Here is a 20,307-nt window from a genome sequence, read left to right on the forward strand (position 1 = left end):
TTTATTAAATCAATGTGTTTTCTCCACAGGAGCTGGAAAGATTGAATTGAAACTAGGTCTTTGTGGTTGACAGGAACAGGATTTAATGTATATATTGAAAGCAGACAAAAACTGTTCAAAACTTGCCTATTGGAGCTGGGTGTGGTGGTTCAACACTTTCATCTCAGCACTCAGGAGGCAGAGACAGGTGGATCTCTTTGAAATCAAGGCCAGCCTGGTCTACTTAGCAGGTTCCTGGCCAGCTGGGGCTACAGGGAGACCCTGTCTGAAGAAAAAAAAAGACCAGCCAACAAAGAATTGAATGGGAAACATTATTTGGGTTTTTAGACTTCATTTATTTTTGCCTGTTCATTACAATTTAAAAAAGTATAAAATCGAATATTTAGTATAAAGTAACCCTTTGAGGGGCTGGAGAGATGGCTCAGCGGTTAAGAACACTGGTTGTTCTTGCAGAAGACCTAGGTTTGAATCCCAGCACCCACATGGCAGCTAACAACTGTCCGAAATTCCAGTACCAGGGGATCTGACAGCCTCTTCTGACCTCCCTGGCGTTGCATGACACGGGTACATTTACCTACATGCAGGCACTACACCAGGCGTGGTGGCACACGCCTGTAGTCCCAGCACTTGGGAGGCAGAAGCAGGCGGATCTCTGAGTTCAAGGCCAGGCTAGTCTACATAGTGAGTTCCAGGACAACTGGGGCTACAGGGAGACCCTGTCTCAAAAAAAATAATACTTTTTTAAAAGTAGCCCTTTGAGCCGGTAGCTGGGTCGGTAACCTGAAATTCCCATAAGATGGTTGGCTTCCTAAAGGACTTAGAAAGTGCCCACAATTCCCAGCAATAAAGGTACTCCACCCTCCCACCTTTCCTTATGACGTCGTGGCTACGGATTGGTTGACGCTGGTGTACGGCAGCTTGATTGAGCGCGAAGTTGAGACCAGGCAGTCGCCATGGTTGGCTCTGGGGCTTTCCAACCCCAAAGCTTCGGGCTCCTCTTTTCCCTGGCGCCACACCACCACTTGCTGTTGCTGTATTTAATTGGGACCCTGGCCAACAAGCTTAACGTGCCACAAGTGTTGCTACCCTTCGGCCGGGAGCCAGGCCGGGTGCCCTTCCTCCTGGAGGCGCAGCGGGGATGCTACACCTGGTGAGGGGGACGGAGGTCCCAAGATTACATACGCCCAGCGTCCTGTAAAGAGGGCAGGGGTACCTCTATTCCTCGAGGGAAGGCCGTGTGGTCTCGCAGGGTGGATGAATTATAAGGGACCTTAAGAAAGAAATTAAGTTGGATGTGTTGAGACAGCTGAGTGTAAGGAACTGCCGGGGCGCAGGGAAGACCAGTGTTGGATCTAGCAGGTATTGGCACTTTCCCCAGTTTGAGGAACTTTGAATGGAAACCTATTGTAACCAATAAGGTGGGAGGTCTGGGCCACATAGCACCCATAGAGCAACAACAAAAATCAGTGTTCCCAAGACGCTAGGAAGTTTCTTTAGGAACAGAAAGACCTAGAAAGACCTGTTTAGGAACAGAAGGTCCTCAACATGAGGAAGCTATTCAACATGAGGATGTTCTAAAACAGCTAACTTTAGAGTACTTAACTACACACTTTGTATTAACCCATTTCCTACAGTCTTAGGAAGCAAATACTGTTTTCATTTGATGAGGTTTGCCTGTGATATGACCCCTCCCTGCCCCCTAAGGGATTTCAAGTCTGGGATAATGACCTTGTGACTGGAGCTGAAAAGACTTGGGTTTCTGATGTGAGAAAACCCAATGACAGGCCATTTGGTTGCCTGAATTTTAAGAGAGCCTAACCAAAGCTAGCTCTGAGATACCAGAACATTCATCCTAAGTGAAAGAGATAGCCATTTCCTGTCTGTCTGCAGTACTGAGGATTGGATTCAGGGTTTTGCACTACTACTGAGCTCCACCCCTATCCCCTTCCCTGCCTCTTAGGAGCAGTGAGATCTTTTCCAGAATATAAGAAGTTCAGCTTTCATTTTATGAGGACATAGAAGGGAATTGAGCTTGTAGAGGACTCAGTGTGATGTATTTCATAACTGAATGTCTATCATGCAGAATCCAGTATTGAAAGGTTTATTTCATCCATTCAAAATGCTAATGATGGGGGGAGTTGTTTTGTTTTGGTCTTTGAGACAGGGTCTCCCTGTAGCCCCAGCTGCCCTGGAACTCACTTGCTATGTAGATCAGGCTGGCCTGAAACTCACAGACCTCTGCCTGCCTCTTCCTCCCAGGTGTTGGGACTACAGGCAAGGGCCACCACGCCCGGCTGTTAATGATTGTTTTATATTTTTGTTTGAATTCACTCATAATATAGGCAAATTTTCTGTCTTAGATAGCAGCCCAATTTCTAGGCTTAGAGGAAATCATTTCTCAAGGTATGAGGAACGTCTGTGCCTTATTGCAAACAGCCTCAGTGCAATTTTCCCACAGCATTAGTCTTATTTTAAAACAACCTGCAGAGGCCAGGTGTGGTGGCGCATGCCTTTAATCCCAGCACTTGGGAGGCAGAGGCAGGCAGATCTTTGTGAGTTTGAGGCCAGCCTGGTCTACATAGCGAGTTCCAGGACAGCTGGGGCTAAGACCCTGTCTCAAAAAGACAAAAAAAAAAAAAAAAAAAAAAGGAGGGAAGGGTTATATAACTTTAGATCTTTGCATAACAGATCATTAGGAAAGGACTGATCAGTCTCTTGCATTTTAAGTCTTGTGTCCTTTGACAGTGCTACTGTGCCTAGGAGTATGTACCATGGAAGGAGCATATTTCTTCACCTGTTGCCTTTTTCCCTCGTATTTCATGCTCTTAAGTATTTGTTCTGGCAGGCATTCCACCCATCATGATGCAGTTACTGTCCAACCTTTATATGAAAATGGCACCTTATGTTCCCAAAGAGCTGTTCTCATTGCTGAATCTACCCAGCCAATACGCCTCAGCAGTATTATTCTTGCTCGAGAAATAGGTATGTTATGGGATTCTTTTTGTATTTTTGAGACAGGGTCTTGCTATAGTCCTGCCTAGCCTGGTATACACTATGTACCATCATCATCATACATCAGCTTCCCTAGTGCTGAGATTACAGGCATGCACCCACGGACCTGACAAGAGATAACTATGTTGAGAGAAAAGACTGTAGAACACTTTTGGATAGGATAAGGTGTGGTAGAGATAAATAGGATAAAATGTGCTGTAGAGATGGCTCAGCCGTTCAGAGCCCTGGCTGCTTTTGCAGAGGACCCAGGTTCAGTTCTCAACACCCACATGGCAGCTAACATTGTCCCTAACTCCAGTTCCAAGGGATCTGATGTCCTCTTCTGGTCTCCATGGGCATTGCACACACATGGTACATTTATATACACACAGGCAGAACACACATATAAATAGAAATAAATCTTTTAAAAAATATTTTTATTTTATGTGTATGAGTGTATTGCCTGCGTGTAGGTAAATGGGCCCATGTCGTGCAATGCTTGTGGAGGACAGACGAGGCTGTCAGATCCCCTGGAACTGGAGTTATAGACAGTTGTTAGCTGCCATGTGGGTGCTGGGATTTGAACCTGGGTCTTCTGCAAGAAAAATCAGTGTTCTTAACCACTGAGCCATCTCTCCAGCTCAGAAATAAAACAAAAATAAGTATTTCTTTAAAAGATTTATGTGTGTGAGTGTATTTCCTGCATTTATATAAGGGCATCCATGTTGTGCGGTGCCCAGGGAGGTCAGAAGATGGCATCAAATCCCCTGGAACTGGAGTTAGAATGGTTGTTAGCTGCCATGTGGATGCTGGGAATCAAACCTGGGTACTCTGCAAGAGCATTAGTGCTCTTAACTGCTGAGCCAACTTTCCAGCCCCCAAAATAAACAAATCTTTAAAAATGATTAAAACAAATAGTTTTAGGGCCTGGAGAGATGGCTTATCGGTTAAGAACACTAGCTGTTCTTGTAGAAGACCCAGGTTTGAATCCCAGCACCCACATGGCAGCTAACAACTGTCCCTAACTCTAGTTCCATGGGATCCGATGCCCTTTTCTGTCCTCCATGGGTGTTGCAAGTACATGGGTATACATACATAATAATTTGGGGGGTCAGTGAGATGGTCAGTGGACAAATGTTCTCACTGCTAAGTCTGACAATCGGAGTTGGATTTGAGGAATCCATGTGGTAGGAGAGAATTGACTCCTGCAAGTTGTCCTCTGACCTCCACATGTGCACTGTGCTACATGTGTGCACACATTAAATAAATAAGTAAAACGAATAAATACATTTAAGTAATGTCTCCAGGCGTGATGGTACATTTCCTTTAATCCCAACACTCAGGAGGCAGAGGCAGGCAGATCTCTTATGAGTTTGAGGCCAGCCTGGTCTACATAGTTCCAGGCCAGCTGGGGGCTACAGTCTCAAAATGACCAAAGAATGAATGAATGAATGAATGAATAAATAAATAAATAAATAAATAAATAAATAATAAATAAATAAATTTAATGTCATGGCCGGGCATGGTGGCACACTCCTTCAGCACTCAGGAGGCAGAGGCAGGAGGATTTCTGTGAGTTCCAGGCCAGCTGGGGCTACAGGGGGAGACCCTGTCTCAAAAAGACCAAAAAAAAAAAAATTAATGTCATAATGTCACAGGGTCTCACTTATGTAAACCAACTGGCCTTGAACTGACAGAGATTTGCCTGTCTTTGCCTCATGAGTATTGGAATTAGATTTTTTTGGTTTTAGAGTTCGAGGCCAGCCTGGTCTACAGAGTGAGTTCCAGTCCAGCCAGTACTACATAGTGGGACCCTGTCTCCAATCAACAACAACAAATCCAAACAAGCAAACAACAAAAGAGTGCTGGGGATGTAGCTGAGGGGCAGAGTACTTGTGAGGCCTAGGTTCAGTTCCCAGTACTGAAAACAAACACATACACACACACACACACACACACGCACGCACATGTGTGCGCAAATAAGTTGTGTTGTTCAGGTGTCCCTCTATTTGGGTTTGTCTGATAGTTTTCATGATTAGTCCAGGGTTATAGATTTTGGAGGGACTCGGAGGTGAAGAGCTCTCTCCTTGCATTATGTGGGGGGTATGTGATGTTAACACAGTTTATCAGTGGCAATGTTAACATTGATCACTTGGTTAAGGTGCTGACTGTCCATGAAGATCCCATTTCCCCTTCCTAGCTACGGTTATTAAAATGATCCAGCTCACATACAAAGGAGAAAGGTCTAAGCTTCACCTTTCTGGGAGGAGTGTGAAAGAATTGGGGGGCTGTATTTTCATATATTGCAACACTCCTTAAAGTTTCCAATAATTTTAACACCTATCCATGAATCTGTTTGGGTTTTTTTTTTTTTTTTTTTTTTGGTCTTTTTGAGACAGGGTCTCCCTGTAGCCCCAGCTGACCTGGAACTTGCTATGTAGACCAGGCTGGCCTTGAACTCACAGAGATCTGCCTGCCTCTGCCTCCCAAGTGCTGGGATTAAAGGCATGCGCCACTATGCCCAGCTGTTCGGTTTTTGAAGCAGGATCATCTCACTATGCAGCCCAGGCTGGCCTGGAACTTGTGGCAATCCTTCCACCTCTACCTCCCGAGTGCCAGGGTGACAGATGTGTGTCACCACACCTGTCTTCCATGAATCTTATGACTGTGGGGTTCAGATGGTTATTTTCTCTTTTCCTGCATTTTTCCTCTATTTAGTGTCTTAAGTATTCTGAAAGAAAGATGTCTTACATCTTACAAATAACTTCTTCTCTAGCCAAGCATGGTGGTGCCTGCCTTTAATCCCAGCACTCAGGAGGCAGAGGCTGGGGAATCTCTGAGTTCAAGGTCAGCCTGGTTTACATAGTGAATTCCAGGCCACCTGGGGCTATAGGCAGACCCTGCCTCAAAAACACCAAAAAATGAAAGAAAGAAAGAAAAAAAAAACAACGAAATAACTTCTTCCCATTTAATAAATTACTCAGTTATATCAGTATGGACTCATGGCTATTTAGAGAGGGACAGTTATAATCCAGCTCTTTGCCTCCTAATTAGCTTTAACTGACAACTTTGACACATCCTAGAGTCACATGAGAAGGGAATCTCAGATTGGCCTGTGGCCTGTGGCCTGTGGGGGATTGCCTTCATTTTTAATTGATATAGGCAGACCAATCTTTTATGGGATGTGGTCCTGGGCTGTATAGGGAGGCAAGCAACCTTGAGTCTTTGAGCAGACCCCTCAGCAGTATTCTCCACAGTTTCTGTTTCACGTTTGTATGTGAGTTCTTGCTCTGACTTTCTCAAGATGGACTGTGACCTTTAAGCTGAAATAATCCTTCTCCCCTCAGTTTCTTTTGGTCATGGAGTATGTTACACCACCACAAAGGAAACTGATATATTTGGGGGGGGGTCTTTTTGAGACAGGGTCTCCTTGTAGCCCCAGCTAGTCTAGAACTCACTGTGTAGACCAGGCTGGGCTTGAACTCACAGAGATCCACCTGCCTCTGCCACCTGGGTGCTGGGATTAAAGGTGTTTGTCACCACACCCAGCTTGATATTGACTTTTATTACTTCAGTTTTTCCACCTTTGGCCAATTGAGGTATCTGTCAGGTTGATTCCTGTGTTCTTTGGATATGCCCTTATCTTCATTGTTGCTAATTAATTAATTTCTAGCACTACTACCTTTACCATACTTTTGTTTTGCTTTGTTCTGAGACAGGTTCTCAAAAGTAGCCTGGTCTGGCCTAGAAATTACTAGCTATATAGCTAAGCATAACTTTGAACTTCTGATCCTCCTGTCTCCACTTCCCTAGTGTTAGGATTACAAGTGCGCACCACCACCATGCTGGGTTTGTGTGAGTTTCTGCATGCTTGTTGTACACTCTACCAACCGAGCTACATCCCCAGCCTGGTACTTCTGTCCTTTTCAGCTCTCGGCTTACATTCCCAAGTCTAGCCATTTCTTCAAGGAATTGTGCACGTGCCTGTTGTGTTGGAAGTGTCCCAGCTTCTAGGCCTGCACAGGAGAAAGAAGAAGAGACTGTGTGTGCTGGTGTATGCACACGCCTATCTGTGTGTGCTAGCATATGTGCATGGGTATCCGTGTGTGCTGGCAGCGTATGTGCATGCCTAGCTACATTTCCTTCTTATGTATCTAGCTGTTTATGTATTAAGCAGGAACTCATAGTGATCTCTTTAACTCTAATCCTGTACTACTCTGTTCATTCTAGACTTCTTTCCTTTGTTTATTTGTAACTTTGCTCTCAGAAAAACAAATCCTGGGGCCAGTGAGATGGATCAGTGGGAAAGGTGCTTGTCACCAACCCTGAGAACCTAAGTTCCATCCTCAGAACCCATGTCAAGGTGGAAAGAGAAAACTGACTCCACAAAGTTGTGCTCTGATGTATGCCATGGCAGGTGTGCCCACACACACCTATCATGTACACAGATAATAAAAAAAAATTTTGGTCTTTTTGAGACAGGGTCTCCCTGTAGCCCCAGCTGGCCTGGAACTCACAGAGATCCACCTGCCTCTGCTGCCACCATGCCCAGCCTCAGATAATAAAAAATTTAAAAGACAGAAATGGGGCTGGAGAGATGGCTCAGTGGTTAAGAGCACTGGCTGCTCTTGCAGAGGACACAGGTTTGGTTCCCAGCCCCCACGTGGTGGCTAACAACCATCCATAACTCCAGTTCCAGGAGATCTGACACTCTCTTCTGACCTCCAAGGGCACTGCATGACATGGGTGTACTTACACTCATACAGTGCAGGCAGAGTGCAGGCAGTACACTCATACAATTAAAATAAAATTAAAAAATAATAAAAATAGCTGGGCGTGGTGACTCACGCCTTTGATCCCAGCACTTCGGAGGCAGAGGCAGGCAGATCTTTGTGAGTAAAAATAATAATAAAAATAAAATATTTTTAAGAGATCTCTGAGTTTGAGGCCAGCCTGGTCTACATAGGGAGTTCCAGGCCACTGGGGCCACAGGGAGACCCTGTCTCAAAAAGACAAAAAATAAAAATAAAAAAAAATATATATATATATACATTAAGAAGACAGAAACCTGACCTTCATTATTTATAATGTATTATCTTTTTTTTGTCTTTTTGAACCAGGGTCTCCCTGTAGCCCCAGCTGTCCTGGAACTCACTATGTAGACCAGGTTGGCCTTGAACTCACAGAGATCCACCTGCCTCTGCCTCCCAAGTGCTGGGACTACAGGCATGCACCACCATGCCTGGCATAATGTATTATCTTATTTGTTCAACCCTAACATACCTAAAAAGCAGTTTCAGAATGACTAATTCAAAATTTTTTGAACTTGGTTCTCACTATATGATGTTACCAGTGTGGCCTGGAACTTGCTACATGGCTCAGGGTGGCCTTTAATATGAGGTCTGCCTGCTTCTACTTCTTGAGTGCTGGGATTACAGATGAATTCAGGTCTTAATGTCCCTTGTAAAAGGAAGGACACCATTTTCTGAAATAATATTTTACCAGGCATTGTAGCACAACCTATAATCCCAGCACTCAGAAGGTAGAGGCAGGAGGACCACAAATTACTCCAGACTCTGTGGCAAGACTCTATCTCAAAAAACAAAATGACGATGCAGGTGAATCTCTTGAGATTAGGGCCAGCCTGGTCTCCATAGCCAGTTCCAGGCCAGCTGGGGCTAAGGGAGACTCCCCCTGTCTAAAACAGCACATCACTCCTACTTCATGCTACTTTCATTAGTGTTTCTGGATTCCACTGCACATATATTGACTTTATTTAAAAAATTATTATTTTATTTTATGTGTATGAGTGTATTGCTTGCATGTGTGTAAGTGCACCATATTGTGCAATGCCCACAGAGGTCAGGAGAGGGTGTCGGATCTCCTGGAACTGGAGTTATAGATGGTTGTTAGCCCCCGTGTCAGTGCTGGAAATTGAACCCGGGTCCTCTGCAAGAGCAGTCAGTGCTTTTAACCACTGAGCCATCTCTCTAGCCCTCAAATTTTTTTGTTGGTTTTAATATAGTCAGTCTTGGACTTTTTATATATTTTTATTTCTTTATTTTTAATATGTATGAGTGTTTTGCCTGCATGTATGTAAATTCACCACATGTGTGCAGTGCCTGAAGAGGCCAGAAGAGGGTCCCCTGGAACTTGAGTTATGGACCATAGTTGGCCAACATGTGGGTGCTGGAAATCAAACCTGGATCCTCTGGAGGAACAACAAATGTTCTTAAACACTGAGCCATCTCTCTATCCCCAGAGTCATGGTCCAAGAGCAAAAATTATAGTGCTGAGGAGGTGGCTCAGTGGGTAAAGGCACTTGCTGCCAAGCCTGACAATCTGAGTTCAATTCCTGGGACCACATGGAAGAAGGTGAGAACCTACTCCTGCAAGCTTCCTCTGACCTCTCTCCATGCGTGTGCTGCATGCATGCATACACACAAAAATTAGAGGTCTATTAGTATAGTTGATACAGTTGCCACCATTTTACTTTTCTAAATAAATACTTAAAACATTTTTAATTAAATTAATTTTCATTGTTGTTTGTGTTGAGCCAGGCTGTCCCTACAGCCCCAGCTGGCCTGGAACTTGCTCCATAGACCAGGCTGGCCTTGATCTCATAGAGCTCCATCTACTTCTTCCTTCCAAGTGCTTGTATTAAAGGCTTGAACCGCTATGTCTAGCTAAATTAAAATTTTATTTTATGGGGCTGGAGAGATGGCTCAGAGGTTAAGAGCACTGACTGCTCTTGCAGAGGACCTGGGTTTGATTCCCAGCACCCGCATGGCAGCTATGAACCGTCCATAACTCCAGTTCCAGGGGATCTGACGTCTTCTTCTGACCTCTTCAGGCATCTCGTGACATGGGCCTTCTGACCTCCTCGGCATTGCATGACACGGGTGCGCTCACATACATGCAGGCAATACACTCATACACATAAAATAAAAATAATAAAATATTTTTTAAAAAATTTTATTTTATGTGAGTATTTTTGCCTACATGTATGTGAGTGCACCTTACATGTGTCATGCAGTGCCTGCAGAGACCAGAGGAGGGCATTGGATTCCTTGGAACTGGAGTTAAGGATGGCTGTGAGCTATCGTGTGGGTGCTTGGGAACTAACCCAGGTGTTTGGAAGAGCTGTACATGCTCTTAACTGCAAACATCTCTCCAGTTCCCTAAATAAATATTTTAAAGTAGTTTTTTTGTAAGTACTAATAAACTTTAATTAAAAAAAATACTTTTTTCCAGGTCAGCTGGGGCTACAGGGAGACCCTGTCTCAAAAAGATGACAAACAACAAAAAAACTCTTTTCAGTAGCACTTACTAGATTTCTAACAGGTTAGTGTCTTGTTTAATTAAACACTCAGCTTTTTGCTTTGTTGTAGTGACTGACCATGAACTTCGCTGTGATGTTAAGGTTGATGTGATAGATAGTATTGAGATCATGTCCCGCACCCAAGAGCTCTATGTTGATGATGCACCTCTGGCGCTGATGGTGCGTGCACTGGATGCTAAAGGTAAGGACCTGAGAGGATTGTACAGAAATTGACCTACAATAAACTTCCGTGTTGGGCTCTGGAAAGCAAGAACTTGAGTGATAAAAAGCAGATTGTAAATATAGCTTGTCTTCTCATTTGGGGCTCATGCAGATGAGTGGTTAGCAATGCTGAGTTCAGCACATTGACTATATTATTCCATAAAGTTTCCTTTTTAATTTACTTATTAAAAATTGTTTTTAGTTGAGTGTGGTGGCACATACCTTTAATCCCAGCACTTAGGAGGCAGAGGCAGGTGGATCTCTGTGAATTTGAAGCCAGCCTGGTCTACATAGGGAGATCCAGGCCAGCTGGGGTTACAGGGAGACCCTGTCTCAAAAAGACCAAAAAAATTTTTATGTGGTTTATTTTATGTGTTGAGTGTTTTGCCTGCATGTATGTAAGTGTACCTATGTCATGCAATGTCTAGAGAGGCCAAAAATGGCATCATATTCCCTGGAACTGGTATTATGGATGGTTGTTAGCTGCCATGTGGGTGCTGGGAATCAAACCTGGGTCTTCTGCAAGAGCAGCCAGTGTTCTTAACTGCTGAGCCATCTCTCTAGCCGCACATAAAATTTCTTGCTATTAATTATTTTGTTATTTCTGAACTCTAAAAAAAAAAGTGTGTATAGGGTTAGGGTTGGGTCTGTGTGTGTAACAGCTCTCTTCTTCCACCATGTGGGTCCCAGAGATCAAACCCAGGTCCTCAGCCTTGGGGACAGGCTCCTTTGCATACTGAGTCATTTCACTGACCCTCAACTTATTTTTTTTATTTTATATGTATGAGTGTTTTGCCTTCATGTATGTAAGTGAACCCATGTCCTGTAATGCCAACAGAGGTCAAAAGAGGGAGTTTGATCCCCTGGAACTGGAGTTGCAGAGGGTTGTTAGCTACCATGTGGGTGCTGGAAATCAAACCTGGGTCCTCTGAAAGAGCAGCCAGTGCTCTTAACCACTGAGCCTTTTCTCCAGCCCCAAACTTTTAAGCAGTGAAATTCTGCTGCTGAATTTATAGCAGTGGTTCCTAGATCAACATTTAAGAACATATTTTGGAATATATTGCTAGCACTGCTTTTGTTTTTGATTTGTGTCTGTTTTTGTATTGGAGACTGAGCCCAGGCCTTCCTGCATGCTAAACAGCACATGTTCTTCCACTGTGCCACACACACCATAGCTCTGCTCTTACAGAGGACCCAGGTTCAATTCCCAGGACCCACATAGCAGCTCACACCCATCTGTAACTCTAGTTCCCAGGAATCTGACACTCAGGCACACTACAGCACACCTGTGGAGCTCAGAGGACAGCTTTGTGGAGTCAGTTCTCTCCTTCTACCTTTAAATAAATTCTGGAGATCAAGCTCAGGTGATCAGATTTGCTCAGACAGCACCTTTACCCACCGAATCATCTATCTCCCCATCCCAAGAGTGATTTTTAAGATCTAAAAAGATACCGGGCGTGGTGGTGCATGCCTTTAATCCCAGCACTTGGGAGGCAGAGGCAGGTGGATCTCTGTGAGTTCAAGGCCAGCCTGGTCTACATAGTGAGTTCCAGGCCAGCTGGGGCTACAAGGAGACCCTGTCTCAAGAAAATGAAAAAAAAAAATTGTGTTGGGCTGGTATGGCTGTTAACCATAAAGTAGATGCAGTGGAAGTAAGGTGGCCTTTCTGTAGAAAGGAACAGAAAGATGGTGGCACAGTTTTTTCAGCTTTTACTTTAGAAAGTTTGTGCGGGGACAGCATTTACATTGTGTATGGATCTACTTCATATATGGTTTTTGGTTTTGTTTTGGTGTTTTTGAGACAGGGTCTCCCTGTAGCCCCAGCTGTCCTAGAACTCACTATGTAGACCAGGCTGGCCTTGAACTCACAGAAATCTGCCTGCCTCTGCCTCCCCAGTGCTGGGATTAAAGGCATGCGCCACCATGCCCGGCAATCTTCATGTATGTTTTAATTCATTAATAGTAGTGCTATTGTTTGTTGCCAAACGACCTAAAATAATTTTCTAGTGAGTGCTCCCTCTTTCTGAATATAGCTGAGTATTTTTGAATATGTGGTTCCATCTTGACTGCTTTTGGATTGCTCTACAGGAAATACTTTTAGCAGCTTGGCAGGGATGGTGTTTGAGTGGAGCATTGCCCAGGATAACGACTCAGCAAAAGAAGAACCATCTAGCAAAATCAGGTAAACTTGAAACCAAAAACAAATCACCTGGTTTTGAAGAAGACATACCATAAGCAGACAGAGGCTATTTGTGTGGACTTTCATAATTCTTTTGGATTTTTTTTTTTTTTTTTTGGTCTTGAGACAGGGTCTCCCTGTAGCCCTAGTTGGCCTGGATTTGCTATGGAGACCAGAGATCCACCTGCCTCTGCCTCCCGAGTGCTGGGATTAAAGGTGTGTGCCACCACGCCCAGCTGGATTTTTTTAAAAATAATTCTCCAGGGAAAACCTCTTTGCTAGAATGACATGGGTGATAAATGTAAATATGTTTATGAGTTTATAATCTGAGCTCAAGCTATCTGCACATGCTGAAATAGAGTAAGTAGGATGATATGGCAAGATTCTGTTTTCGGTACCAAGGACTAGATCTCAGACAACCTAAATTTTAGTTCCTCAACAGTTTTAGCTACAGGCTAATCCTTGTAAAAATCAGAAACTTTAAAACTTTAAAACTCAAACCAGGTGTGGCAGCATGTAACTATAATCCCAGCACTGGGAAGGCTTAAGTAGGAAGTTCAAAGTAAGCCTCTGCTTCATAACAAGTTCAAGTTAGAGGCTAGCCTGCATTACATGAAAGTTTGTCTCAAAAAAGCAAACAAACAACACCAGGAATGGTGGCAAATGCCTTTAAATCCCAGGACTTGGGAGGCAGAGGCAGGTTGATCTCTGTGAGATCGAGGGCAGCCTGGTCTACACAGTGACTTCCAGGGTAACTGGAGCTACAGAAGACCTGGTGGGGAAAAAAAGGCAAGCGTAGAACTGTCTAAATCGTATAGACATTATAGACACTAAGGTCTCTTCTAGACTTTTAGAAGACATTGTTTAATTCTACTAGAAGCATCTTATTTTGCATCTTCAGGATTCTGAAGTACTCGGAAGCAGAGTATTCTCCCCCAGTCCATATAGCTGAGATGGAAAAAGAAGAGAAACAAGGGGACATGATTTTGGTGTCTGGGATTAGAACCGGTGCTGCTGTTGTAAAAGTCCAGATTTATGAGCTGTTCTATAAGGTAAAAAGTTTGTACTACGTACTTTAATAGCCTTGCCTATGAAAATCAAACCCTCTAACTGGATATTATTTGGGCCAAGAGTTCATCAGTTACTTGAAAATCCATTTCAAGTGACTAAGCATAGACGGCATTCGCCTTCCTTACGCAAATATTTTACAGGACTACTAATGCTGTATAAGTTGCTGTATAATTGTAATGGGAAACATGACTAGTATTTTTGCTTTTTCCCCTTTCTCTTGCTCTTTGAAACACTGAAGACCAAATCCAGGGCCTTCCTCATGCCAGACAAGTGCTCTACCACTGAGCTATCTCCCCATGTATGCATTCTATCTTATGTCTAACTGAGGACCTAGTGAGATGGCTCAGGGTAAAGGTGATGCAAATCTGATGGCCTGAGTTTGATCTCAGGAGTAAAGGCAGAAGGAGAGAACCGAGTCCACAGAGTTTCCCTCTGACCCCATGTATACCATAGCACTCCCTCAACATACACTCACAATAATAATGATTAATAAATAAAACGTCTAATTGTATTTTATTCACCAGTTCTATGTAAGTCAATGACTTTTCTTATTTTTTTTGTGTGTATGAGTGTATTGCCTGTCATGTGTGTAAGTGCACCCTTGTGCTGCAGTGCCTATAGAGGTCAGAAGAAGGTGTCAGATCCCCTGGAAGTGGAGTTATGAACTGTTGTTAGTCACCATGTAGGTGCTGTGAATTGAGCCTGGATCCTCTGCAACCAGCACTCTTAAATGCTGAACCACCTCTCCAGCCCCTATTTTTTAAAAAAGTTATTTTGAGGCTCAAGAGATAGCTCAGTGGTTAAGAGCGCTTACTGCTCTTGTAGAGGACCTGGGTTCCTAGCGCCCACATTTGGTGGTTCACACTGCCTGAAACTCTAGCTCGAGGGGCATTCGAAGACTCTGGCCACCATAGACATGTGCACCTACCCACACACAGATATACACAGACATACACATAATCAAAATACATAAATAAAATAAATCTTTAAAAAGGATTTTGTTTTAATTTTTCCCTGTACCAACCCAGCTCCCACCAGCGCACCCCAACTGAACCCCACTAGTAATATTTTGTATCCAAGTTTTCTAAACACATTTAGTACAAATGTACATTAACACTGATTTATTTTTATTACTGGGTATGTATGGATGATGTGTATATGTGGGCTTGTATGCCCTAGCATGCATGTGGAGTTCAGAAGACAGCTTTGAGAGTCAGTTTTCTCTTTCTACCTTTATGTGGGTTCCAGGGATTGAACTCAGGTCAGCAGAGTTGAATGGTAGAAGCCTTTACCCACTGAACCATCTCATCAGCCTCAATAAACCTCTTTTTGCATCCATAGTTTTTGTTTTAATGTACTTATCTTTTTGTTATTTTGTTTTTGTTTTTTGGTGGGAGGGGGGCATATGTGAAGGCATGTGTGTGTGGAGGTAAAAGATTGATGTCATTTCTCTACTTTTGTTTAGTGATTGACTTATTTTTATTTATATTTATATGTATATTTTTTGAGACAGGGTCTCCTATAGGTCTAGGTGCTTTGGAACTTGCCATGTATACCAAGCTGGTCTCAAACTCACAGAGATCTGCCTGCCTCTGCCTCCTGAGTGCTAGGATCAAGGCGTGCACCACCATGCCCAGCTTTTTTTTTTTTTTTTTAATTTTATGTGTGTGATTGTTTTGCCTGTATATATCTAAGTACAACTCATGCATGCAGTACCCAAGGAGGCCAGAAGAGAGCATCAGATCCCCTGGAACTGCAGTTATGGATAGTTGTTAGCCGCCATGAACCAAACCCAGGTCCTCTGCAAGAGTAGCTAGTGCTCTTAACCACTGAGCCATCACTCTAGTCCCCTTTATTTTTTGAGACAGGGTTTCTCACTGAGCCTAAAGCTTACCAAGTTGGCTATACTGGCTGGCCAGCAAGCTCTGGAGAATTTCCTGTCTTTACCTCCCCAGCTCTGAAATTATAGGGATATAGCACTGTGTCCAGCTTTTTTACATGGATGCTGAGGACAGAACTCAGATCCTTATGCTTGCACAGCAAACACCAAGCAGGCAATCTTCCAGCCCCTGCTTTTGTTTTGAGGCAAGGCCTTACTTTGTAGCCCAGACTAGCCCGGAATTCATTGTGGTCTCAGACTTAGAGTGATCCTCTGGCCTCAGCCACCCTAGTGCTGATGTGACAGACATACACCCTACCATTGTTATACCCTCAATCCTGTTCTATTTCTTTATTTAATTTATTTATTCTGATGGGGGGGCTTTCTGGTATGTGGAGTGTATGTTCAGGTGTGTGTATGTGTGTACATGTATGTGTGAAGGCCAGAGGTGCAACCTTGGGTGCTCTTCAGGAGCCATCCACCTTTTTGAGACAGAGTGTCTCACTGGGACCAGAGGCTTACTGATTAGGTTAGGCTGGGTGGCCAGTGTGCCTCAGGGAGCCACCTGTCTTCATGTCTCCAGCACCGGGATTACAAATGGACACTACCATGCTATGCTTTTTGCATGGGTCCTAGGGACTGGCCTCACTCTTGTGCTGCAAGCACTTTATTGATCGAGCCATCGCCCAGCACTATTTTGTCTTTTTGAGACATGGCAGCCCAGGCTGGCCTGGGATGCACATATAGCCCAGGCTGGCCTCAAACTCCTGATCCTCCTATCTCAGCTTCCTAAGTGCTGGAAATGCAGACTGTGGTATCACATCCAGCTTCTTGTTGTAATATATTCACAATTACAGCTGACATAAATACATTTGGGAAAAACTAATGTCTTTGAGAAGCATTTGATTCACATGGCTGGAGTATAAGCATGCAGGCATCCTAGTGAGCAGCCTGGCCACCTAAGGTTGGTAAATTTCCATAAGAATCAGTATGGTGGTCACACCTTTAATCCCAGCATGCCTGAAGCAGAGGCAGTGCTATTTCTCTTTCTTTCTTTCTTTCTTTCTTTCTCTCTCTCTCTCTCTCTCTCTCTCTCACACACACAATTTTTGTGTTTTTTTTTTGAGACAGGGTCTATAGCTCCATCTGGCCTTGAGCTCACTATGTAGAATAGGCTGGCCTTGATCTCACAGAAATCCACCTGCTTCTGCCTTCTAAGTGCTGGGATTAAAGGTGTGAACTGCCACGCCCAGTTTGTAAAGAAATTTTTTTACTTATAAAATGTAGATTTTTAACAAGAAAGACAACTTTGAAGCTTTTTGCCTATGGAATTTTTTTTTCCTCCTTTAGAAAGTACCAGCGGCATTGATACGACTGCTTGTTTTGGAAAATGTATTTCTTATACCATCCCATGATGTTTATGTCTTAGTAGGAGCCTATATTAAATACCAAGTTGCAAAAATGGTTCAGGGACGAATGACAGGTAAGGTGACCTATCTTTTCCTCTCACTCGAATTTCTTAAATCCTTTCTGCTGGTAACAAAGGAAGGAGCTCACAATACATATGAAAAGGGTTCCTTAGAGTTTCAGATGCTTTGAAATATCTGAAGTTCCCTTGGCTCCAACAACTTAATAATGTAGTTAGCTTAGTTAATGACACTTAGCTTCAGGGGCTATAGGCATCTGTGTTCACCCTTCACTGTTAAGATAACAACCAAAACATTACCAGCTTATATTTGGCAAGTAGAAACAGTTTACCAGAAGGGACTAGAATGATCATTGCAGTGATCTTTGCAAAAGTTGTTTCTTCATAAACTCAGTTCATTAGCTAAGCTTTTGATAGTCTGTGGTCCATTAAATTAATAAACTATGAGTGGGCTCTGTTAGCTTACTCCTTTTCATACTTACTGTATTAGTTAGATTCTCTAGAGGAACAGAACTGATAAAATTAATATATGAACACATCTATTTTAAAATATATACTTATATATTATATATATTAAAGGCGATTTACTAGATTAGCTTAAAGTTTAGGGTCTGTGTAGTCCAACAATGACTGTCTCACACTGAAGAGGCTGAGAATCTGGTAGTTGCTCAGTCCACGAGGCTGGATGTCTCAGTAGGCCCAGTCTGGCACTGAAGGCTTGGAGGACTCCTGGAGAGCTGCTGGTCTTCAGCTGACATTTGAAATGAAAAAGGTTGGTTCTAGTATGGGTGAAAGAAGCTAACAACAGGCTGGGTGAGCGTGAAGGCCAACAGGCACAAAGCAAAAGCCCCCTCTGCCACACCCTCTTATCTGAGTTACCACCAGAAGGTGCCACCCACGTTTAGAGGGAGTCTTTTGGCTTCAAATAATCTGATCAAGAAAGTCCCTCATGTGTTAGTTGATCCAGAGCCAATCAAATTGATCAGCCATCATACTTAACTAATGGTGATCCTTCCTCAGTTCAGTTCACTAATTTGCTTTTCTCTCAGGCTGGTTTCAAACTTCCTATATAACCCAGGCTGACCTTGAACTCCTAATTCTCCTGCCTCTACCTGCTAGATGCTGGAAGTGTACACCACCACACCCACAATGCACTAGTTTAAGGAACACAAGCCACACCAATAGTCAGCTCATAGAGTATTCCCTTCGGTGACTATGCAGATTCATCACTGTGAAGAAAGAATTAGACATGGGTCTTACGTTTTGTTTGAGGTCTGCTGCTCCATCTTCCTCCATACAATCCAGTGGAGCACTGTCATCCCCTGGAGTGGCTGCTGTTGTTACATGTGTCTGCCTTTCATGTCTTACAGAGGTGAAATTTCCCCTGGAACATTATACATTGGAATTACAAGACCACAGAGATGTACATAATGGTTTTTTTTCTGGGAAAGTAGCTTCACTGGATGAGAAAACAGCAATGGTGACTGCTCTCCAACTGGGCCAAACTAATCTCATCTTTGTCCATAAAAGTATCCTTTTGTTCAAGTTGTAGCTGCCAATCTAAACTTTCCTGAGCACACTATTCCTTGGTAAAATAACTTGTTAAGAATGAGTATGAGGGCACTGAAAAGATGGCTCAGCAGTTAAGAGTACCTGTTGCTCTTCTAGAAGACCCAGGTTTGGTTTCTAGCATTCATGGTGAGCTGCTTACAACTGCCTGTAACTCTAGCTCCAGGGAATCCAAAACCCTCTTCTGGCCTCCTCAAACACCTGCATTCGTGTGCACATACCCACACACAGACACACACATACACATATAATTTAAAAAAAAAAATTTTTTTTTTTTTTGGTCTTTTTGAGACAGGGTCTCCCTGTAGCTCCAGCTGTCTTGGAACTCACTACTTAGACCAGGCTGGTCTTGAACTAACAGAGATCCGCCTGCCTCTGCCTCCCGAGTGCTGGGATTAAAGGCGTGCGCCACCAAGCCCAGCAAAATAAAGTAATTTTTTAAAGTTTTTTTTTTTTTTTTTAAAGTGATTGCCAGGGCAAAAAAAAAATGGTTGTTTTTGCAGAAGACCCAGGTTCAAATCCCAGCACCCACATGGCAGCTAACAACTATCTGTAACTCTAGTCTCAGAGGGCTTCTTCTGACCTCTGAGGGCATTGCACGACACAGGTGCACTTACCTACATGCAGGCAATACATGCATACACATAAAATAAAAATAATAAAAAAATAAAATAAATAAAATTAAAAAAACCCAAAACCTTAAAAAAGTGATTGCCGGGCTTGGTGGTACATACTTTTAATCCCAGAACTTGGGAGGCAGAGGCAGGGAGATATTTCTGTGATTGAGGCCAGCCTGGTCTACATAGCAAGTTAGTTCCAGGTGAGCTGAGGCTACAGAGAAACTGTCTCAAAAAAAAAAAAAAAAAAAAAAGAGTGATTATAGGGATGGGGGTGTGTGCCTCAGTGGGTTAGAGCTAGGATTCCACCCTCAGCACTGGAAAAAGTGACCGTGTTACTGTTACACTGTTTCTCTTTGCTCTCATTCTAACAAAGAATTTTAAATTACGGTTGTCATAATTTCTAACCGGTGTCTAGAGAAAGGAGAACAGTGAGAAGCCAGGCTCTGTGACCTCAGCGACTTCCGAGCTTATATGCATCCTCAGTCCCTTGTAATTAGGGACTGGGGAGAAAATAGTTTGGAGGAACATGTGTTCTTTAATGTGTCCTTTCCTGTTTTCACGGGGAAATCAAGAAAAGATAGCACTGCCTACAGTACATCTAAAATATAAAAATTATTTTTTAATTTTGAAAAAATACTTATTTTTATTTTATGTGTATGAGTGTTTTGCCTGCATGTATATAAATACATCCATGCCATGTAATGTTCACGGAGGTCAGAAGAGGGCATTGGATTCCCTGGAACTAGAGTTATGGATGGTTGTTAGCCGCTGTGTGGGTGCTGGGAATCAAACTGAGCCACTGAGCCATTTCTCTAGTCCCAAAATTAGTGGGGTTTTTTTTACATTTATTTATTGTGTGTGTGTGTGTGTGTGTATGCACGCACACACATGCTACAATGCGCATATGGAGGTCTGAGGACAACTTTGCAGGACTCTGTTCTCTTCTTCCACCATCAGGTTCTGAGAACTCAGGTTCCCAGCTTGGCCACATTTCCCTTACCTGCTAAGCCAGATACCTGCTGAGCCTAA

The 20,307-nt window shown here is 43.2% G+C and overlaps 1 protein-coding gene across 1 annotated transcript in view; it reads left to right on the forward strand.

Annotated features, from left to right (window-relative positions):
* Positions 1–953: 953 nt before the first annotated feature.
* The window catches only part of Nup210l (nucleoporin 210 like), a 125,284-nt gene continuing 105,930 nt past the window's right edge, over positions 954–20,307 (forward strand). Inside the window, 7 exon segments of the mRNA XM_008855152.3 lie at positions 954–1,150; positions 2,846–2,982; positions 10,383–10,514; positions 12,623–12,716; positions 13,615–13,765; positions 17,014–17,146; positions 18,460–18,618. Coding sequence (XP_008853374.2) covers positions 954–1,150; positions 2,846–2,982; positions 10,383–10,514; positions 12,623–12,716; positions 13,615–13,765; positions 17,014–17,146; positions 18,460–18,618 — 1,003 coding nt within the window.

The sequence above is a fragment of the Nannospalax galili genome, unplaced genomic scaffold, assembly GCF_000622305.1.
Source record: "Nannospalax galili isolate Female #2095 unplaced genomic scaffold, S.galili_v1.0 scaffold591, whole genome shotgun sequence".
Classification (NCBI taxonomy): Eukaryota; Metazoa; Chordata; class Mammalia; order Rodentia; family Spalacidae; genus Nannospalax; species Nannospalax galili.